At 40.7% G+C, this 20,873-nt stretch overlaps 1 protein-coding gene across 4 annotated transcripts in view; it reads left to right on the top strand.

Moving 5' to 3' along the window:
- LMO3 (LIM domain only 3) overlaps positions 1–19,264 on the top strand; it is a 58,963-nt gene extending 39,699 nt beyond the window's left edge. For all 4 annotated transcript variants that reach the window (XM_058023733.1, XM_058023732.1, XM_058023731.1 and 1 more), the window contains 2 exons: positions 6,096–6,221; positions 14,851–19,264. In XM_058023733.1, coding sequence (XP_057879716.1) covers positions 6,096–6,221; positions 14,851–14,956 — 232 coding nt within the window. In that variant the 3' untranslated portion in view covers positions 14,957–19,264. The remainder of the gene's footprint in view (positions 1–6,095; positions 6,222–14,850) is intronic.
- The last annotated feature ends 1,609 nt before the right edge of the window (positions 19,265–20,873 follow it).

The raw sequence follows: 20,873 nt of genomic DNA, 5'->3' as shown, positions 1-20,873 counted from the left end.
GAGAAACATCACAGCTTGCCCTCAGCAAAGTCAATCAGAGTGGTTAAAGACAATTTGCAATTAAAGAAATTTGTGACTTGATTAAAAGATGTGTTTCCAGGTGGCACAGGCTGGACATCTTCACAAACAGGATTGGGAGTATCAGAGTACTTCCAACGCCACGTTAATCCTTCAGTGCCTGAGTTTGCTTTCGAAAGAAAATGAAGAGGGCTGAGGTGAAAGGGTTTCTCAGCTCTAGTTTGGCAAAACTAACCCTATTTTCACAGCATTGCCAAACAAGGCAAGCACTGAATCAGCCTTTGATCTTAGCGGACACTTAAGCATTCAGCAATTGTGTGTGAATGCCTTCCTTAACACGCTTAAACCAACTGGGCTGTTTTCTTTGACTTTTCTCACTCTTCACCATACAAGCAGCGCTGAGGATAGAGGACAGAATCCAGGATTGCTTCAAAAGTGGCCATTTCCTCCTGTGGCCAGCTTGTTTCCCACATTTTTTCTTTCTTGCTGTGTAGTCTCTGATTATTGAACCAGATTTAATTAAAAAGTCTTTTTCTGGATACCAGTGGGTGCAGCCAGGAGGGCTGTGGATGAGCAGGTCAATGGGACCCCTCTGCTCCTGCTTCTTGTGTGGTTTAACTCCAGCAGGCAAAGTGGGGCAGCTGCTCCTCTCCCCTTGGCTTGGAAGCACGTTTAGTTTTCAATGAGCATTTAGAAAACTGTTCTGGGGAAGGGAGGATGGGTGGGAGTGAAGCAAGTTTTCCAGGCGTTCATGAAAATGCATGTGGGACAAATTTACCTGCTTCCTTTTCTCTACAGTTTGACAGGGAGGATTTTCAAAAATACCTTGTGGGAAGTAAGAAAAATATGGGCTATTTAAAGCCAGGAGTACTTGTGGCCCAAAGTCACTTTGAAATGTCCATGAAATCTCCATCTAATAATCTAAATAATTCTCAGCATGTAAAATTTACATGTTCTCAAAACTATGCTTTTCAATGTGCATTGTAATCTAGATCCTTAGATGATTTTTTCTGTCTCTCTCATTAAATTTTAGATTCTTTTATGTGGTTTTATGCTTCTCCAAATAGCATCTTATGTTGTCTGAAGTATTTGCTAAGGGCCAAATTCTGTCCTTCAGTGCATACAGCTTGAATTGAAATCCTGAATAATACACAAACCTACTAAGGGGAAAAAAAGCTGATTGTCTATTTCAGTAAATGTCTGATTACATTTAAAACCATGCATGTGTAGTATTTTGATCCCTCATGCACTGTGAAACTGAGGTTTGAAAGCAGCATTTCAATTTTTTATAGGAACAGTAACTAGCAGGGATATTACAATGTGAGGATTAGGTCTCACCTCCTTGTAACGAATAAAAATTGAGACCAAAATTAAGTGAGTTGCCAGGGTCACCCACTCAGTTAGTGGTGAAGGCAGGTTTAGAACTCAGATCCCAAATATATATTTTTTTTCCCTAATGAACCTAGTTAACCTTGTAAAGAGAATGAGGAGAAAGTTTCACATGGTTTCAAACTATTCTATCTGTAATTACTGGGCCATGGGAGAAATTCCATTTAATGTCTGCTTTGTCATTCCTCTACCTTAAGATGCTTTTTTTCCCCCCCTTCATTTTCCATTGTGCAAACAGATATTCTGTCCTCCTACTGGGAACTCAGGCATCTTATCCAAATCATGCAAAATTTAACACAAACTTGCAATAGGAGAAACAGTACTGTTGGTAGCAAACTCTGATTTGGATCAGAGGACAGCTGTCAAACAAGAAAGCAGAAAGGAGGAAGCTTGTGGGAGCAGCTGTAACCAACAACATTAGACCCTAAATCTTGTGAGAATCCCGTGTAATTTGACAGGGAATTATGGCCCAAATCTGTTTCATCTGGGCACTCCTGCCTATCGGTGCCGTTCTGTGATGGAGCGTTTCCTGGGCACTGGTGAGAACCACGTCCTGCCTGCTTACTCAGAGCCTCACCCAAAATCCGTAGGAGGGGATGGAAATTAGTGTCTCTGTGGCTAAATTGGGTCCCTCTAGAAAGAGCTTGCCTGGTGAGAACAGTGTTGCTCAGTCAAACCCTCAGACCTTTTGTGTATCTCCCCACTCTTGCTTTTCTCTGTTTTTCTTGTCTTTCCTCTCTCAACTTTTTCCCTTTTCTCATCTCTCAGTACTTAACCTTCAGGTTTGTGTTTAGTAAACCCACCTAAAGGAGAATCAATAGCCTGGTGCTTAATCACACTTTTTGCTGCTCAAAATGTCAGGTTTGGGTTTGTTTGTAGAAGGGCTTCTGTGTGTCTTTCATTTTTCAGCTCCGTGCGGGATGTTCTCTACCACTCAAATCCATTAAGAATGAGAGCTTTTGCTGTGGCTGATTGTTCTAATCTCTGCTGGAGCATACACAGGGAATAAATGTAAAATTCCAGATGTTGGTTCAGATCATCCTGGGGAAATATCTGCCCTGGTACTTTGGAATTTTCTCACCTGGGTGAAATCAGTAAGGTTGAGTTTTCTCATCTAACTATCTGTAAGTAGATATGGTTGAGTTTAACCACAGAGGAAAAGGCAATAGAGTTCTCTTACCACAGAGGAAAAGGCAATAGAGCTCAGGATGGTACCAAGCAACTGCAAGTACTAGTAAAAATTAAATCCTTGCCACTCTTTTGGTAAAATAGACAAAGCAAGAGACTGTATCTTGGTGCATCAGCTCCACTTAAGAGCCTGTCAAGAAACTGTTTCCCCCTTCCAGCAGCAAAATTCATGTTTTAGAAACTTGTTTGCGTAACTGGTTTGAAGAAAGGAGGAAAACAAAACGGCGTGAGGAGAGTTGAGTACATGTGTTCCTGTGCAGAGGACTACAGGAAGGTGGCCTCTGACTGATCTCTTGATCCTTGGACAAAACTGAGGAGAAAGTCTAACAAATGCATCGTTTTGCAGTAAATTAGATCAGATTTCCGCATCTCCGCACTCAGTCTGTGAGCTGACAGTTCAGTAAAATGTTCCCTTGTAAGGTTCACCCTCTTAGGAAAAGGGGCAATAATTCATCATTAGAATTTCAGAGTCCAGGTGTAGATGAAAACTGATGGAGCCTCCAGTGAGGCAGGGAAAGTGCACAGAAGAAGAAAATTTTATCTGAAGCCTAATTCCCTGGCTACAGCAGAGAATAATTAAGATAATATTGCTTCAAGAGTTCTTTAATGATTAAAAATCACATATGCAGAATCCATAAATTGGAGGGCAACAAATTGGAAGGGTACAGCGGCGGGGATGTGTTTTGCGCACGTTGTAGCGGGAAGCACACCGGTGCCACAACAGCAGCCCGGGCAGCCACAGGAGACCAGGCCCATTCCAAGGACTTTGTTTAGATGCAACAAATCATTTGTCTGTTATTAACCCAGAGCTTGTAATTATGCAGATTGCCATAGATTTTCCTGGGCCTGGAAGTGAGATTGAGGGTTGTTCACACTATAGCAGGCAGCTCAGGGCTGGCCATGCATTACTGAACTTGCCACATTTATCATGTTGACTGATGGCAGCAGAAGCAGGTCTCAGGTCCCAGTGGTTAATGTAGTGGGTAATTAACTGTCATTTGCCTAGTAATAGGCTGATGATCAATGGTTTGTGTGGAAACAAATTCTAATCAGGTAGCTGATAAATGCTCAGGGAGCGAGAGCAATTGAAATTGGGGGAAACTATGTCCAGAATTTCAAAATGGCATTGTGGGGTTTTTATTATTATTATTAATGGCAGAAAACTATGTTCTTCATATAAACAGCTTTATCCAAAATTAACAATAGCTAATATAAATCTCACATGTTTGTTTTGTGTGTGGTGGAGAAGGACTAACAGCAAGGAGGGCCTCCTTCCCTTTATGTAATTGAAAAATTTTAATGTGCCTGGTGCTTAGCTGAAGCACTTTCTGCTGGGTCTCTCATTCCAGGACTGTAGAAATCTGCTCATGGTGGACTCGGGTGCAGTAAATCTCCCTGCTCTGCAGTGCTGGATGACAATCCCAAATTGTTTCACTGCTCTGCAACATGCAAACCGCGGCGCTGGCTGTAATGGATTTCCACCTTCTCACACGCACACACCTGCAGGGAGGCCCCGGAAGGTGACACTGCCCCTCACGCCCTCTCTGGCCAGGGCTTTCAGCTGTGTCCTGAGCACTCAGCTGTTGCACCTAAGCACTGAGGTGCTGTGTGATGCCCCACAGTGAGCTTGGCGGTGGTGGGACCTCTCTCATTGTGTTTAAACATTGCGGTTGTGTCCAAGCCCTAAAGCTTGACATCCCCTTTATGGAATAACAGCACTCTGCACCTACAGCCCCTCTGCAGCCTGATCTGCTTCCCTCACACAACTAAACTGCCATCATCTCCTACACAGATGCGCAGGAAACACAGAGCCAGGGCTGTGGTATAATCGTCTCCAACACAAAGTCAGCCCACAGCTCTGGAGGGCAGCTCAGCCTTGTGTCCTTCTCGCAGGCAAGGAGTCAAAGTCTGGGATTTAGCCAACCTCAGTGAAACCCCTGCGTGGTGGTGGTAGAACTGGAAGAGAGTGTTTCACAAAAGGAATATTTATAATCTGCTTGAATAACCTGTGATTTGAGTTATCAGACTTCACAAAAAAAAAAGGGTTGACTTGAGTCAGTCTAACAGGAGCCCATGAGGATGGTCTTGTCCCAGCATTTCTCCAAGTGATCACAGTAGCCAGCGTCTCAGACAGGAGGAAAAGGGTCACAACTGCTAAATTAAACAGGCACAGATTCTCTAGGCAGCACACCTTAAGTAGAAGCAGAAGGTAAAAGGATTTAGAATTAAGTAGGATTGTTGGCAACCCATGAAATTCAGTAAAATGGAGGGATGTGATTAAAAAACTATGTTCATTTTTATGTTACCAAACTGAATTTTCTACAGAGCACCTTTGAATTCATTAGTTTAGAACTGCTTTTAATTTGGTGTTTCCCTTGAGAGCCATTATATTTTTCTGCTGTCAGCCTGATGTTGAGGAAAAAAAGAAAAGTGGCAGATGTGGCGTTTTCATCTGGTGTGCTTCATAGTTAAAAACAGCATTAACTGCTATGCACAAGCAGAGCATTACTTTTAATAATCCATCACAACTATTAAGTAGTTTAAATAAACTTAGTTTCAAAGATTGCTGCCACGTAGAGCTAACGTGTTTTTTCTTGTTCATTATAATCCTTCTGTGTCACAAAAGGATGTGTACGTATGTTGGTTGGGATTTTTTTTTGGTGAGTTGCTTTTTTTTTTTGTGTGTGTGTGTAATACACCCACTTGAAAAGTATTGAAAAACCTTCAGCAAAGGGAATTTAAAAAGAAAATTATATAGATGTCTGGCAAAAACAGCATTTCATATTGTTCTTACAGTATTTTATACTTCTACTCCTGATGTGACTATATATAGTTTACAGCCTCATTTACTTTAATGTGCTACCTGAATAACATAATCATAGCAATAACTACGGTATAGGGTTGTAAGGTGCATGAACCACTAATGCTTTCTGACGATTTAAATGACTTGTTCATAAAATGTTCTTTTAATAATAGTGGTAAAGCTTTTAGCACTAGATGTCAAAAATGCGAAGAATGTTGGCTTTTACAAGTGTTATTTCTTTTCTAGCTAGAGTGTGTTTTAGTAATAAGCAGCACCAAAAGCCAAGGTTATGTGGCTCTCTCCTGCACGGCAGGATCTAAGAAGAAGACTCTTCCCACTTATGCAAACAGCTTGACCTCTGCCTGCACAGTTATGTAACGTCCCTAATGTGTTTACTGTTTCTTTGTTTAGTTTAACAAGATGTTTCTTTTATCAAGAAAGGTCAGTATAACCTGCAGGAAAAAAAATATAACATCACAATAGGTGCAATATTAGTCTGTCATAAAGCTCTCTTCGGCAAGGCTGTGTCTTTGTGCTGCAAATCGGGCAGAGTTGAAGCACCAAAGGCCAGCCTTTCCAAAAGGAGGTGTGCTGGGAGGTCAGCCAAAGACCAGGCTGTGGGGAAATAATAATAAATAGTTAAAAAAATAAAAATAAAGAAAATGAATCAAGAATCTCTTTCTTTCTGTATCTCCAGGTTATTTGGCGTTACAGGAAACTGTGCTGCCTGCAGTAAGCTCATACCTGCTTTTGAGATGGTGATGAGAGCAAAGGACAATGTTTATCACCTGGACTGTTTTGCATGCCAGCTTTGTAATCAGAGGTAAGAGAATTTCTTGGGTCTGCTCCATAAGCTGAGTGCTAGCACTGGTGTGGGCATACATCCACTTTCCAGCAACAGAACCCCAAGATGGAGAGTAAAACCTGGATGCTGTTCCTGGGACTGATACAGAACATCTTCCATGACCTTGGCCAGAAAACTTTTTGTGCCTCAAGTCCCACATCAATAAAAAAGAGTAATGTTACTTCCTCTCCTTCAAAAGGCTGTCTGTCAGGTTTAATTAATTAATATTTATAAAGGTCTTTGAGATCCTTTTCTGGAGAAGAGCATAACAGTACCATTTGTCATTATTGCATTCATTTCACTTTAATTCTTCATTTTTATCACATGTATTTCTTTTAAAGTACACATTGTTTCTTCCTGTTGCCAGAGCTGTAATCATTTAAATTTAAAAGATGTTGTTCCCACCATTTCCTCTGTAGCAGCATTGGCCCTCTTACAGTCCTATTTTTATTTCCATATCCAAACTGTAGGTTATAAAAATCCCAAGGATCCAAACCTGACACCCTGTTCTGAAGCATCACCCATATGGCACAGTTGGAGAGCGAATGTCAAAAATGGTAAAATTGTAACATCTGATTTTCTCAGAGGTGAATAGAGCCAAGTTTGTACCAGCCACACTGCGAGCGGAGCTGGAGATTTCACCAGGAGCTCCATTTCTGGCTCCACCAGAGATTAAAGCAGGGACCTCTATGAGGTCTAGGAAGTGAGAGAGCCAATTATGTCCACCCCTTAACGTCGCTATTATTTTCAGTTAGTTTTCAGTTATTACATGATCCTATTTAGTGTTTTATAGCATTCATTTTTTTTTTCCTTTCTTCAGTTGGGAACAAATGCAAGATATACATTTTTACGGAGGCAATGAAAAATTAGGAAGATAACAGTCTGACATAACAAAGCTAGACGCAGCTCTAAATAAGCTTTCCTAACTCACCTTGTCCTACAGTGTATTATTTTTGAACACTGTAGTCATTTAAAAATCAAACATCCCTAAAGAACCATAAAATGTACAGCTGCTAATAAGTGTAGCACGCTACAATTACGCTCTTTAAAAAAAGCCAAATTGACCTTTTTCATCATGTTGCATGGGAAATTAAAATACCAGGCAAGTAATAACCACTGCTTAAACTATATAATAATGCAAAGTAATTATAGGTTCTAATGCTATTTAAAGTCCTATATCAATTTTGTCTTGCCACAGAACTGAGAAGCCAAGCAAGGCAGGCTCCCACAGTACCCGTTTAAGAGACACACACACAGAGTGTCCTGGGTTTTGTTTCCTAAACCCTTCACATCCTGGTTTTTTTCCAAACCACACTTCTGGTATCATTATTAAAGCCCCTAATATATTTCTGTTGTTCGCTTCATTTATTACATGCCATAATGGGGCTGCATATCTTTAGTGTTGGTTATGCACAATTAGCACTTAGTTATTGTCTTGTCACTTCAGCCCATACAAGACAAACTTCTTTAATGTAAGAAGTCAGCTAATCTTCATCAGTCAAGCAAAGCAGACAATGTTTGTTAGCCGGAGTGCAAAAGATTTTCATCATAGTTAGCACGCTTGGATCTGAGGAAGTGAACTTTCTTTTTATTCCCCACCACCCAAAGAAAAAAAAAAAAAAAAAAAAAACCAAAACAAACCAAAAAACCCCACAGCTGTTATGCATATTTTTAATATTCCTCTTTTTACCATTACAACTGCAAACTAATGTGCAATTTCACTTTGCAGCTAACACACATTGTGGTGTTCCCTGGGGCTGCTGATCCCCCTGGAAAAGTGCTCTTAGATGCTTCTGAAATGGAGCTTAACTGGGTTATTTAATAATTCTCAGCCTTTTCATTCCTGAGACTTCAATCTAATCTTTTATTTGATTTTTACTTTGCATGTATTTTGGGCAAAGGGTTGCTGAAATAGTCTTACAGGTGTCTTAGACTGAGAACAAAAGAATGGATTTACCTGAAATACAGTGTAGTTCGTCTAGTGAAAACAGGGAGTGGTTCCAGGTGTTTCAAAGAATTCCATAAATTCTCAGAAGTGACCCTAATCCTGATTCCATTGCAATAGCTCTCATGGAGCCTAATAAAGCAGACTGCTTGTAGGGTTCCTTTCTTCCTCACAATTTGGGACTAGTGGCCCTCTGAGGAATTAATTTTGTTGTTTTTTACAAAAGATCCTATTTCATGGATGCTCCAGCATGGCTCTTCTGTGGTTCCTATGGCAAAGCATTCTCTCAACAATAGCTTCAAATCTTCTGGTTTTTGTTACTTGAATAACAATAAACCTCCACATTGTTAGACACCTGGCCCATCAGCAGCTTGGGGATTTTCAGATCTGCTATGAAACCTTTTTCTGTTCTCTTTCAAACAGAAAAAAATCTTGTCACTCACCTCTTCATTAATAGTTTCTGTTGTCCTTTAGGATAATTTTCTCTTCCTCCCCTCAAGCTAATCAAAACCACACAGCAGATTCTGTGTAAGGATGTGTTTATAAGACTTCAGTTTAACTTTTTAAAGTTTCTGCTGCCCCTTTGTACACAAAAAAATGTTATTGAGGGGTTTTAGGTGCCTTTTTCCTTTTGCTCCAGCCACTAACTGCACCAATATGTAATTTATTTATTGAAGACAATATTTTTTTTTCACAAACAGATCAAATATATCCAAAAATCACCAATAGGTGTGTCAAGGCTCACCACCTATTGCAGAACTTGTTTAGCCTTATTCCCCAAATGCACATTTTCTTCGCCCATTAAATTTTAAAACCTTTGGGTCCTTCTCTACAGTAGTTTTCCAGAGTATGTAGTGCTCTCTGGTTCCACATTTCATTTTCATTTTCTCCATTCAGGCTCTTTCTTAACAGAATTCATGCAATGTTCATGAGAATACAGAATTGTTTCTTCAGATTGCACTGCTTTGCCAACACTGAATTTTTTTCTGATGTTCTGGGCCCTTGCTCCCTTCCATCTCCTGCTTTTCAAGCTAGGTAATATTTATATTAGCACACATCATGCTGCTCCTTGGGGCAGCCCATCCTTTGCTCCTGCTATTGACTGACCCTCACTTTCCTACCCTTTAAAGAGTTGGTCCTGGCCCAGAGAGATGCCTGCCCTACTTTGCCCAGCGCTCTTTGTGATGATCCAGTGATTTTTCTGCTTTTATGGACGACTCCACTGTTTGCTTTATTATTTCTGAGTGTCTACAGCTCCCCATCCAGTGCACGCCTCGCTGTGGATGGTAATTAGGCTGCCTTCACTTGAGGGGGCTTTTGTTCAGGCCATGAACTCCAGCTCTGAACCAACTCACAACATTGCCAGTGCCTTTATTGGCCTCCTGAATGTGACTTTTTCAGAGTGAGGAGAAAAAGGCATTGTCTCACACCCTGTACTCCAGGAAGACAGACTGGACACAGCTCCTGAGCCACTAAGCCTGGTCCCCTGGTGTCAAACAGGCACTGTCTCCTATTTTCCCTTTCATAAACCTATTCAGCTCCAGGATCTAATTGCTCCAGCCAGACAGTTTCTGAGATATTTCCCCCACTTTTTTCTTGATACTGATGCTTAAAGCTGTGGCAATTTTGTGAATATTAAGCTCTGCTCCTAGCCTAAAGGTTTTAGCATCCTCTTATCTCTCATGTCTCTGTCCAGCTTACTCCTAATTTGAAGTTTTTCCATCGCCTAAGTACCTGCAGAGCTTAGTGACAGTCAGCTTAATGGTGTGAGAGTGCTCCCCTTTCTTCTCTGTAAACATATTTAGCTTCTCCTCAGAAGCCCTTCACCCCACGTTGACAGTAACCTCAATACACCTCATTTCTGCCGAAAATTTAAAGGTGGAAGGGTGGGGGAAGGAAACCACTGGAAAAACAAACTTGTAAACAGACACTGCCTTTCACACTTTGTCAGGCTGCGTGTGTGTGACTAACAAAACGGAGTGGAAAATCTTGCAAGTGGGCTCAGCTGTGCCTTTTTTGACACTTTCGACACTTTTGACTGCAGAGATGATGCCAGCCTGCCTCCGGCTTTCCCACTTCCCGAGTTTGTGTGTCCTTCCTCTCACTCTGCCGCCGTCTTTAGCACCTTGTTCCCTGCTCCTGTGATTTTTTTTCTCTCTGCCGTTTGAAGTCAGCTCAGAGTAGGGCTTAAAACCCCCATCTGCTATGGCTGAGAGGTGTTTAAATCGCCTGCTCTACCCTTCTCTCTGCAATTGCCTTTGTTTTAATAGAAACTGGGCTAAAAATGGTTACACGCTCATTGAAATTGCTGTCCTGATGTAGCTGTAAACACTTACCTCCAATATAAAGTGTAAAATGCCCACACAATGCTGCCTTTGTTCTCTGTCAAGCAGGGAATACAATGCCAGGGACATCCTTATTTCAAACACCAATATTAGATTTTTGCATGAGTGGTCATTTTATAAATTCTGAAGGCCTGAGTACTGCTTATCTTCATTGTCTGTCTCAAAATTTAGAATACAAATTAACATATTGTCCATACCCGCCTTTTTATAAAACACTGCATGAAAAGCACACCCAGTTGAGGTTTGCCATTTGAAGTTGAGCTGGGATTCTGTGTCTGTGTATTCTGGTGAAAACGTACAAACTCAGGCACAGCTCCCACTTTCCAGCCTTTGAAATGGACATTTTGACAGAACCCCAGGACTAATAAACCACAGGTGTGGACTGATGATCTGTGGTGTAAAAGAGTGGCTTTGTTCTGTCAGTGATGCACATAGGTGAACGTTAACGTGAGTTCTGCTGGAAGCTCAACATTTAAAAAGAGAGGAAAGGGGGAAAGAGAGCCCAAGTTACTGATTGCAAAAAGCAGAGGGGCAGGGTGTGGGTGTGGTAAATCTGAACTGTCTTAAAACCAAGTAAATGCTTCCAGATTTTATTTCTTTCTATGGCCACAAAGATCTGGCATTAACAGAGGAGGCGCACACGAAGCATCTTCCTTCACAGCAGTATTTCTCTTACTTTCTTAAGTAGTCTTCAGTACCTTGACATGTGTCCTGTGCATCAGAAAAGATGACAGACAGCAGTGAGATCTCCTTAAATATCTGTTCTGAACAATGAAAGATCTACTTCTCAAAATAGAAGTTTTATTCTTCTTGTGATTAGTCTAGGCACACCTTCCCTTCCAAACAAGGTGATAACAGAGGTCATTTTGTAATATAAATGGCCTTCCTTTTGCCAGAGTAAAATATGACAGGGGCTCTAGGATGTAGGTTAATTATAATGGTCATTCTACTAATGTCACAGTCGTGTCAAAAGTACTATTATCAATTTATGCTGCTCAGTCCAATCTGGCATGTTAATGCAGCCTATTGTATATTCTTTCCTCTTCATCTTGCATGCCTATTAAAAAAATTGGGTGAGGGTTTTAGGGAAGGCTGAAGACTACCATCTGCCTGCTAGAAGAGTAATAATCTTGCCTAATTATATACTCCCAGCACAGTGGCATCTTAACATGCTCCTCCACTCCATTTAATGTGTGTGCCCAAATTGTGCCCTGATTTACATCCTGTGCCAATTCCATAAAAAAGCCCCAACCTTAGTGGGAGGCTAGGCTTCAATTTACCCTCCCATTTTAAAGCTGAGCCAGGTTTAAATCTTGCAGTGTGCAAACCCAATATGAAGTGGTTACAGCTCTTTCACTTCAGGAGAGGCTAAATCTGGTTTTGAGAGTCAAATAAGTTTGAATATGTGAATGGCCAGAATTCCTCATACTTCATGTGCTTACTTGCCCTGTCCCATTGCACCTGGGAGCCAGCATGCCAGGATTATAGATTTTTCACCTGGTGCTTACCTCTTTGTCACCTAATGAGTGCACAATTCACACATTTAACACCCAGGGACCTGCACAAGCCAAATATGCTTGTCACCGAGCTTGTGCAATACGAAAACAGCTGCAGAATGCGAACCCTTAGCATCACCAGCAACAAGTTTCCCCCGAGGCACAGGGGACCATCCAGGGGATGCTTTCCCATGCAGGCAGACCCCAACCCACAGGTTATCAGACAGACAGACACTGGCAGTCTGTCCCCAGGACAGCTGCACGCTTGGAGCACAAGTGGAACCATGTATGTGTGATGCCACCCGTGCATAAAGCTGTCACACGCCAGCACACACACAGGTAAGGCACTTCTGGCTCCTCAGATCAACATTGCTAAATAAAAGGCATTGACACGTTGTATTGGGAAAGGCACCCTGACACTCCTGGGCATCCCCTGCAGTTTAACTCAAACTGTGTCGCTGCTCTGAGGGCTGGGGAACAAAAATCCTTCAGCCAGGGTTTGGATGCAAACGATGTTGCACAGAGCCACATGTGTTAAATATTGCCATGCAAGCGAACTGCACTTCAGCAGTGCATTGTTCATTTACTAAATGCCTTAAAAAATTACTTTGCTGAGTTCTGCCTTACCCTGGAACAAAAGGAATACACACAGCTGAACAGCATTCTCAGTTCAGTGTTTTCTGCTGGGTGCAGAGCTGCTTTCATCTCTCACTGATGCACTGGTGGATTTTCTTTGTTTTTTGTTGATTTTAAATGTGACTTCTTTGGGAAAAACAAATGTTACATGTTGGCACTGGTTGCAACTCTTTTAGCTAATCTTGTAAGGTGCACAAAAGAATTTTTCTCAGCATTGCTGTCAATGGACGAAAATACAAAAGATGGAAACTAGAAAAAAAACCACACAAATTATGTATGAATTGTGTATTTCAACATAGCTACTCAAAATAATTTTGTGTTGTTAGTAGCCTAGTATACCAGGATTGGGGTGGGAAGAATAATAGGAATCTCTACATTCTGTAAAAGAGTTTGACCATAAATAACTTAAAGATTTCAGAATCCTCCCATAATCTCTATTTTCAATCATCATCAGCAGCAGGCAGTAATCCCACAGAAAAAAAAAAAAAAGTCTACAAATAAACAAACCAATTTTCCTTTAAGAGCAGAGCTAATTCTTTTCAATCCACTTTTTTATTACACTATTTTCCCTCTATCTATTTAGCTAGCATAAGGATAAATTTCCAAAGCTACCCAGTTGGAAAATAAATGGGTTCACTGTTTGTCTAGCATTCCAATCTTCACAAATGTAAATCAGTCCAACTGCTACTCATTTAAACCTCCAACTTCACAAAACATTAAAGGACTGCTTTCCATACACAATTTAATCTGTAACAATTCACCAAGATTTCTGCTCGAACATCATTAGAAATTGACTATCTGATAAAGACAGACCACTATCAGGGGTCAGCCTGTGTCATTTATGGAGTTTTACTGGGTCAACTCGAGGAGGCACCACTATTTGAAGGTTAAATTGTTACAATTAAATACATATCCAGCTATTCCCAGAGCTGCTCTGCTGTTAAATCTACCGTAAACAACACAAGCATTTATATCTGACCCTAATTGTGTCCAAGATGTCACCATTTGGAAATTATATAAAAAAGGACATTATAATCCCTTACACATTAAACAATACCTCGTGTACTGAGATCCATAATTAGCTGGTTTCATTTATTCACATCAGTGTTAGGGGGTTCATTTAGGTTACTTTCTTTCATTTTAATTGGAATAAGGCAAGCAGTGCCTCCCAATATATTTCATAGCTGGAGAGTTCACTACAAACAAAGCCATGTAACCCTGCCAAGGCAGTCACTAGGGAAACTTTTTCTCTGCACTGGCCCCATTCACTTCTCCCTAAGCATCTTCCAGAAGAGTGGCTTTGTCAAGGGGAAGAAGGACTGCAGGGTGTGTCAGGGAAGAGCCCTCCTAAATTCAAGCATATATTTTTTAGCTGGGAAATCCTAGTTTACTCGAAGTTTGAAGTCAGCCAGGCAGGAGCATTAACATTGTGTGAGTGTCCTGCTCATCAGAGAGAGGCAAATGCAATCTCTCAGTGGTGTTTTGCAGCAATCAGATGGTTCTGATGCACGTAATACCATAACAAGGTAGGTGCACTGATACCATGAGAGAGTAGTTAGCTTAGTAACTAAATTTATAATCAAATCCTACAGAAAAAAAAAAAGGAAAAAGGGTTTTTGTTTTCGGCATGCCTGTGTGTCTCTGGTTTACATATACTTTACAGCAAGTTGTGTGTGTGCTAAAGCAGTTCTCAGAATCACCAACTAAAATCAAATCTAGTGAAATATCCAACTGTATATTTCACTAGATTATTATAACAAGAAGTTTTTACAAGGACACAAGACAAACACAAGATATCTCAGACAAGCTTTCCACTGCATGCTTTGCTGTATTTTGTCTTCCTTCTGGTTTACAGGACATTTACTTTTCACTCCGCTCAGCAGCCTGGGATATTTATTGTGTTTTTAGCTGTGTGCCAGTGACCTGATCCAGGACTCCCACAGCCCGCACTGGGCTTTGAATGAGGTCTTTGGCTGGGCAAGCAAAAGTGCCTGAATGCACCAGATTTTGCTGAAAGCACACAATTAATTGTGGCACCAGGACAATTCCTCTGCTGGCCTTTCCCACATGCACATCTGGGTGCTGTCCAGCCAACACTTGCTCTACAACCCTCAACCTGTAAGACCATATCCCACCATTCACCCTCAAACTCTCTTTTTCTCTTCTCTTTATTATTTCAATTTCAGATTTTGTGTTGGAGACAAGTTTTTCCTGAAGAACAACATGATTCTGTGCCAGACAGACTATGAGGAGGGTTTAATGAAAGAAGGTTATGCACCCCAGGTCCGCTGATCGGATGCCACATCTTTGAGAATAAAAAGCACTACTTTCTTTTATCTTTTTTGCTCAACATGTATATAAGAAATGACACAGGAACCTACTGAATAGCATAGATTTAGGGAGACAGAATGGTTGCGTGAAATAAAAGGCGGACTGCATCTGTATGTAGTGAAAATTGCTCCAGTTCAGAGTTGAATGTTAATTTAAGAAGGTACTGTATATACAGCTGGATCTTTCTGCTTGCTCTTGGGATTTTCAGTTTGTTTGGGTTTTTTTTTTTTTTTTTGTTTCTTTTTGTGTCATTTGGCATGAGATGTTTATTTTGGACTATTGTACATAATGTATTGTAATATTTGCAGCACAAATGTAATACAGTTTTATTGTGTTACCATTTGTGTTCCTGTTTGCTTCTTTGTATTGTTGCATTTAGTACAATCAGTGTCTAAACTTACTGTATATTTATGCTTTCTGTATCTACCAGCTATTTTAAATGAGCTGTATCTTTCTAGTAAAAAGCATTAAAGAGCAAATCCCAACCATTATGCTACACTTAGAGCTTAAGAATACTGTTTACATTAAAACTATTTAGAAAACTAATAACTAGCAGCACCTGCTGCTAATGATGCTATGGTTAAGGGTCTATCAGCACTTCTCTTATAAGCCTCTATTTTTCAGGGGTTAAGCATCTGCTGTTTAATTGCATGGATTTTCCTCAAAGAGCACTTTTATTTTACTACAAAATTTTGAAAAGCAAATCTGACTGGTTTGAGCTATATTATAAAAGGTGCAAAAGTTAATGATTTTGGGTGCTGCTTTTGTGCCCCTTAGGCATTCCAAATGCCTGAATTTGATTTTTAATTTAGCTGGAAAAAATTAAGCCCTAATGCAAACCGGTGCCTCTGGGTATCTTATTTTATATATATATATATACATATATATATAAAAATATATATGTTATTTTTCTGAAATCATTAATTTGGGGGGGAGGAAAGAGAGAAGATTTTTCTTGATATGCATTTTAAAGAAGTCTTAAAATTTGAGGGGTCTCTTTCTCCCTCATCTCCCTCTCTCTCTTTCCCTTTTTCTTTTATTTTTAATTTTTTAATTTTTTAATTTTTTTTTTTTTTTAATCAGGGCTTAACCCTAATATGTTTTCTGAGGCTACGTCCTCAACAAACCCTGGAAAAAAAAAAAAAAGTGAAAGTAGAAGGCACTGTAAAACACCCCCTCTGAGGGTCTATTTACATTAAGGAAACGACCCTGAGCTGACACTGGGAGAGTGACTGGTTGCTAATTACCCACCTCGGTGAATGCTGAAGGCAATTTAAATGCTGATGTGGATGGGACAAAACTTTGCAATAGCGAGCGAGAGCTACCACACTCGACTGCACAGGTACCTTGCTGCCCATGCCAACATCCTACAGGTTTGTCCCATCAATACTGGCAATTAAAATCCTTTTGACAGAGGTGGGATCGCTGCTGACAGCTCCTGTTGGCAATCAGTTCTTTTTCTGGGAGAGGTGGACCTCTGTTTTTAAAGCCATGAAGCTATTGCATCAGCAGGACGTCCCTAAGTGCTCACGCCCCTGACAGAGCTTACAGGTGTTTGGCAAAGGAAAGCAGGATGAATGTTTAAAAAGTTGTTCAATGCATATTTATGTCTTGTCTGTTTGCCACTGTAATCTAGCTCACTGGGAAAACAACCTGTATTAAAAACAAACAAACAAACAAAACAGTATTAAGAAGGGGGGGAAAAAAGCCAACAAGAAACCCACTATATACCCTGTGTTTTTATGAAGCTAAGCTCTTGTTTTTATTTTGAGTATGAACCCATGACTCTGCTCAAGTTGACTGCTGTCCTTCCCTGCTCTTCCTGTCCTGTTGCAGTTTCAGCATGTTTTTGCTGGGGATGGTCCAAGAAGCCTTGTAATGCAGTGGGGAAATTCCTTAAGTGTATGGTAAGAGCACGCTGCACAGTGGCTTGACTTAGAAATAGATATTTAGTTTTAATGACTGCTGTTACAGCGTGTTGTTTTTTTTTTTTTTTTTTTTTTTTTCCTGGCTGTGAACTCTATTGAAAATAAGCATGGCTCACAAAACTTGACTCTGACTCATACAGGACCAGAAAGAAACGCAACAGCTCCTCGGGCTGTTCTTGTTAATTAGAAGAAATAGCTCCACATAGTTTTTCAAATTAAATTTAGCCCTCTTTTGTGGACTATCTTCCTTCCTAACCTTGAGCACAAGTGTCTCTTGCACTCCCTTCCCCAGTCCCTTAATGTCTTTGGGATAACGAAGCAGCTGGTGTCAGAGGCACCATTAGGCTCTCACAGACCCACTTCAGAGCAATAAACAAGCTGTCCTCTCCATGAAGGTCAGGATGGACAGAAAGGGAAGGATCATATTCTCTTGTTTTGAAAATTTCAATGTTCTCCTCCAGCCCCTCTGGGGTCTTTCCATTAGAAATGGGGAAGATCTCTCTTCTGCTTTCCAGCACTAGGCTGCTGAGCACATAGAAATCCCTGGTTCAGAAATAAGAAAGAAAGGTCCTTGGCTCTGACTCCCTGTGAGCCTGGGCAAGTCACTCCACTTCTCTGTGCCTCAGTTGTCCCTATATGTCCCATGGGGCTGATGGATACAGTGCTTTTGTAAAGCATTTTTGGCTCTTCAGAAAACCAAGAGCCACGTGAATATTACAATGTTGGGATGTTGGGACACACTGGGAGGAGCAGAGCATTCCCAGGAGGCAACCAGAGATCTGAGGCAGGAAAGCACCAACACCAGCTCAGCCTAAAGAAGGCTTGGCTTGGCTGGGGATGATGGCAACTAAACACTAACAGCGCTGTAAGTGCTCAAGGAATCTCTCATTCCCACAAAGTGCCACTGCTCAGCTCTTTATGGAGCAAATGAAGAGAGGGAAATGGGAAAAGAGTGGCTCATTACTGCATGCTCCATTGCTCATATGTGCATTTTGTGACCTAGGCTCAAAGTGTGGAAGAGGAAGGTGGTCCTGCTAGGGAGGAAAAAAAAATAGTCTCACCATTCTGTCAATAATTCATGCAAAGATAAAGAAATATGGATATGTTTGCAGTGCACAATGGTATGGCATTGCTTTGAGCACTTTATGCTCATCTATCTTATTCACATACATATCTAAAATTTGTATGTAAAGGAAACAGAATAAATTTAGATTTTATGTAGGTCAAAGATCAATCACACATTTGCCTGTATTTCAAACTTCCTTCTTGCCTGGCTGTTAAAATAATGGCTGAGAGTTGAACTATTTAATGGAAACATTTACAACTCCAATAAAGTATATCATCAAAAGTCAATAGTGGAGAGAGATTATCTGCCAGGCCACTTTAGTGATCATTTTGACAAAGGTCTAGACCATTCTTTTGGGTTGCTTTTTGTTACCTGCCTTGGTTCCCCTTCTCCATCACTGTGTGTGTCAGCAAGCTGTCTGCATCCAGCAAACCACCTGACAGTGACCCGGCCTCAGTGTATTTGCCAGGCAGGAATGCTTCCACTTGTGCCTCCCATCTTCATCTGCACACATCGTGAAGTTTAGCCAGACAGAAATAATAATAGCATCATTATTTTTATTTTTTTTTTAATCTACTGTGGATGGCTGGTTTCGAGCCATGTGGAAAAGTAAAAATTATCAAACCTTGATTTTCAACTGTAAAAAGCTCCTCTGACAACTGTAACCTGCTGTGTCTGTTATCTGCCACAACTGGTGATGGATCAAGACAGCCTGGATTTGGCAGAAACTGTGACCAGGGCTAAAAGTTGATCTATTTCATGATTGTGGTTTTCTATCTTCTGGGTTGTTTGGTGTTTGTTTTTTTAAGCACACTTTCATGTTTTCCTATCCTCCCAAAATGTTCAAATTTTTTGCTCACATAATGTAAATAAAGGAAAATCATCCAGCAATCCCTCAAATGTTCCTAATTGCCTAAACATAAAATGACTTGGGGAAGATAAATTGAAAAGTGGTCAGTGAGAAGGAAGACTGGGAAAAAGAAACAAACAGGGACTGTGGCAAGGTTTCGACTGTACAGATTTTAAAGTACTTTAAAGGCTTTTTTCAACGTAATATGCAGCAGCTTCTTATAATTTTCTCAGCAGTAGGTAGTTTACAGTCATCTGTACCTAGAACAAATCTTGTCAAAAATGAAGGTCTGTAGTGATTGCTGGGTATAATTTTATACATTTAGCTGATTTTTCTGAAAGCTTCCACTGTGCTGCTGTTGTCAGACTAAATTATCAATTTAGCCATTTGTTGTTCAATGAATAAAAAACTCCTATGGCATTGGAGATGTTGTGGTTTCAATAAAGCAAAAGCTTTAACAAGTCAAACTATACAAAGCAAAGTGTGTACTGTATATAAGAACAGTGTTTTTATTCCTTTAAATACCACTTTAGATCAAAAAAAGCCAATTACATATTCACTTAACACATTCCTCCTACTTCAGGCCAATGATGCAGTCCAAACCTGTTTACTGCTCAGTACCTTGCAAAAGAAAACCAAAATACAATATGTGCAAGGTAATAGGCCATTAGCACAAACATGCTCCCAGTAAAAATCCTTTGTGTAGGCACCTTTCTAAAAGCTGCCAATTGTGGCTGATAGAAGTATTATAAAGGAAGTGATTTTAATACTATTTGAGGCATTAAAAGCTGAAGAGTATCTGTTTAAAGCATTAAAGTAAGAGCTGCATGTATCTAATACCTTTTAAAATGCCCTTCTGCTGATTTATATTCATCCTGAACCTGCTAATAATGAGTATACATAAGCAAATACCATCTTCCACCTATTCAGCATGTCATTGATATGAAAGCCCCAGAAAATATCTCACGTAATCAGTGTGTTCAGAGAGTTATCTAGCACAAATTACTCATTAACTCAATAGCACATAATAAAAAAGAACATCAATTAATTAATGAGTCACCCTCAGATCACTTTGATTACAACACAGCTCTGTTGAAACAGCGGTTATAAATGGAGCTGCCTCTCTTTATTCATTGTTTGCAATTGGCCCATTATTTTGCAGAGACCAGTGTCATATTTAACACATGCCTGCAGGTAATTGTGTGATTAGTTTCATAAATGAAGATGCAGAGGGAGAACACGGAGCGTCTTGCTCGGCAGCAGAGTCGGAAGGTGCAGGAATGTGGAGCTCTGCAGCATCCATGGGGGCAGCCCTTTCTCTCCCTTCCCCTCAAAACCTTCACTGCACAGCCCTGGTGACAGGACAACACCCAGAGCTACTCCTGCTGACCTCTAATCCAACAAAAAATCTCAAAACCCTGGGAAAACACTCATGATTTGGGCCTCCCTCCTCCGTGGATGTCGGTCTCTTCTCCCAAGCGGCAAACAGGACAAGAGGAAATGGCCTTGAGTTGGGACAAAGGAGGTTTAGATTGGAAATATTCTTTTACCAAAAAATGGGTTGTCAAGCACTGGAAGAAGCTGTGCACCATCCCTGGAGGTGTTTGTGGATGTGGTTCAGTAGTGGGCTGGGCAGTGCTGAGTTAATGGTTTGATTCAATGACCTCAGAGGTCCTTTCCAACCTTAATGATTATTGTGAAGAGGCCACACTGCCAGCATTTCACAGCAAAGAGCACAGAAGCAGAGAGATTAGGTGGGCTGGTCAGGTCAGTCAGCAAGTCTGCCTCCCTCAAACTCCATTGTTAGCATGGCTTGTATCATGCTAACAATGGAGTATGTATTGTAGCATGGATTGCAAAGACGGGCTCCAGGGCAAAGCTTGGAGCAGCAAATCCAAACTCTGTGATGCTCAGAGTTACCAAGGAGAGGCTGAACATCCAGACTTCCATTGTGCTGAATTCAGTTTGGTGAATATGAGCTGGAGGCCTGGTTGTTCAGCTATTTTTTTACCTTTTTTAAAGGAAAGATGAATG

This window comes from Melospiza georgiana, chromosome 4 (assembly GCF_028018845.1).
Source record: "Melospiza georgiana isolate bMelGeo1 chromosome 4, bMelGeo1.pri, whole genome shotgun sequence".
NCBI classification, from domain to species: domain Eukaryota; kingdom Metazoa; phylum Chordata; class Aves; order Passeriformes; family Passerellidae; genus Melospiza; species Melospiza georgiana.
This window is presented reverse-complemented; position numbering and strand designations above follow the sequence as displayed.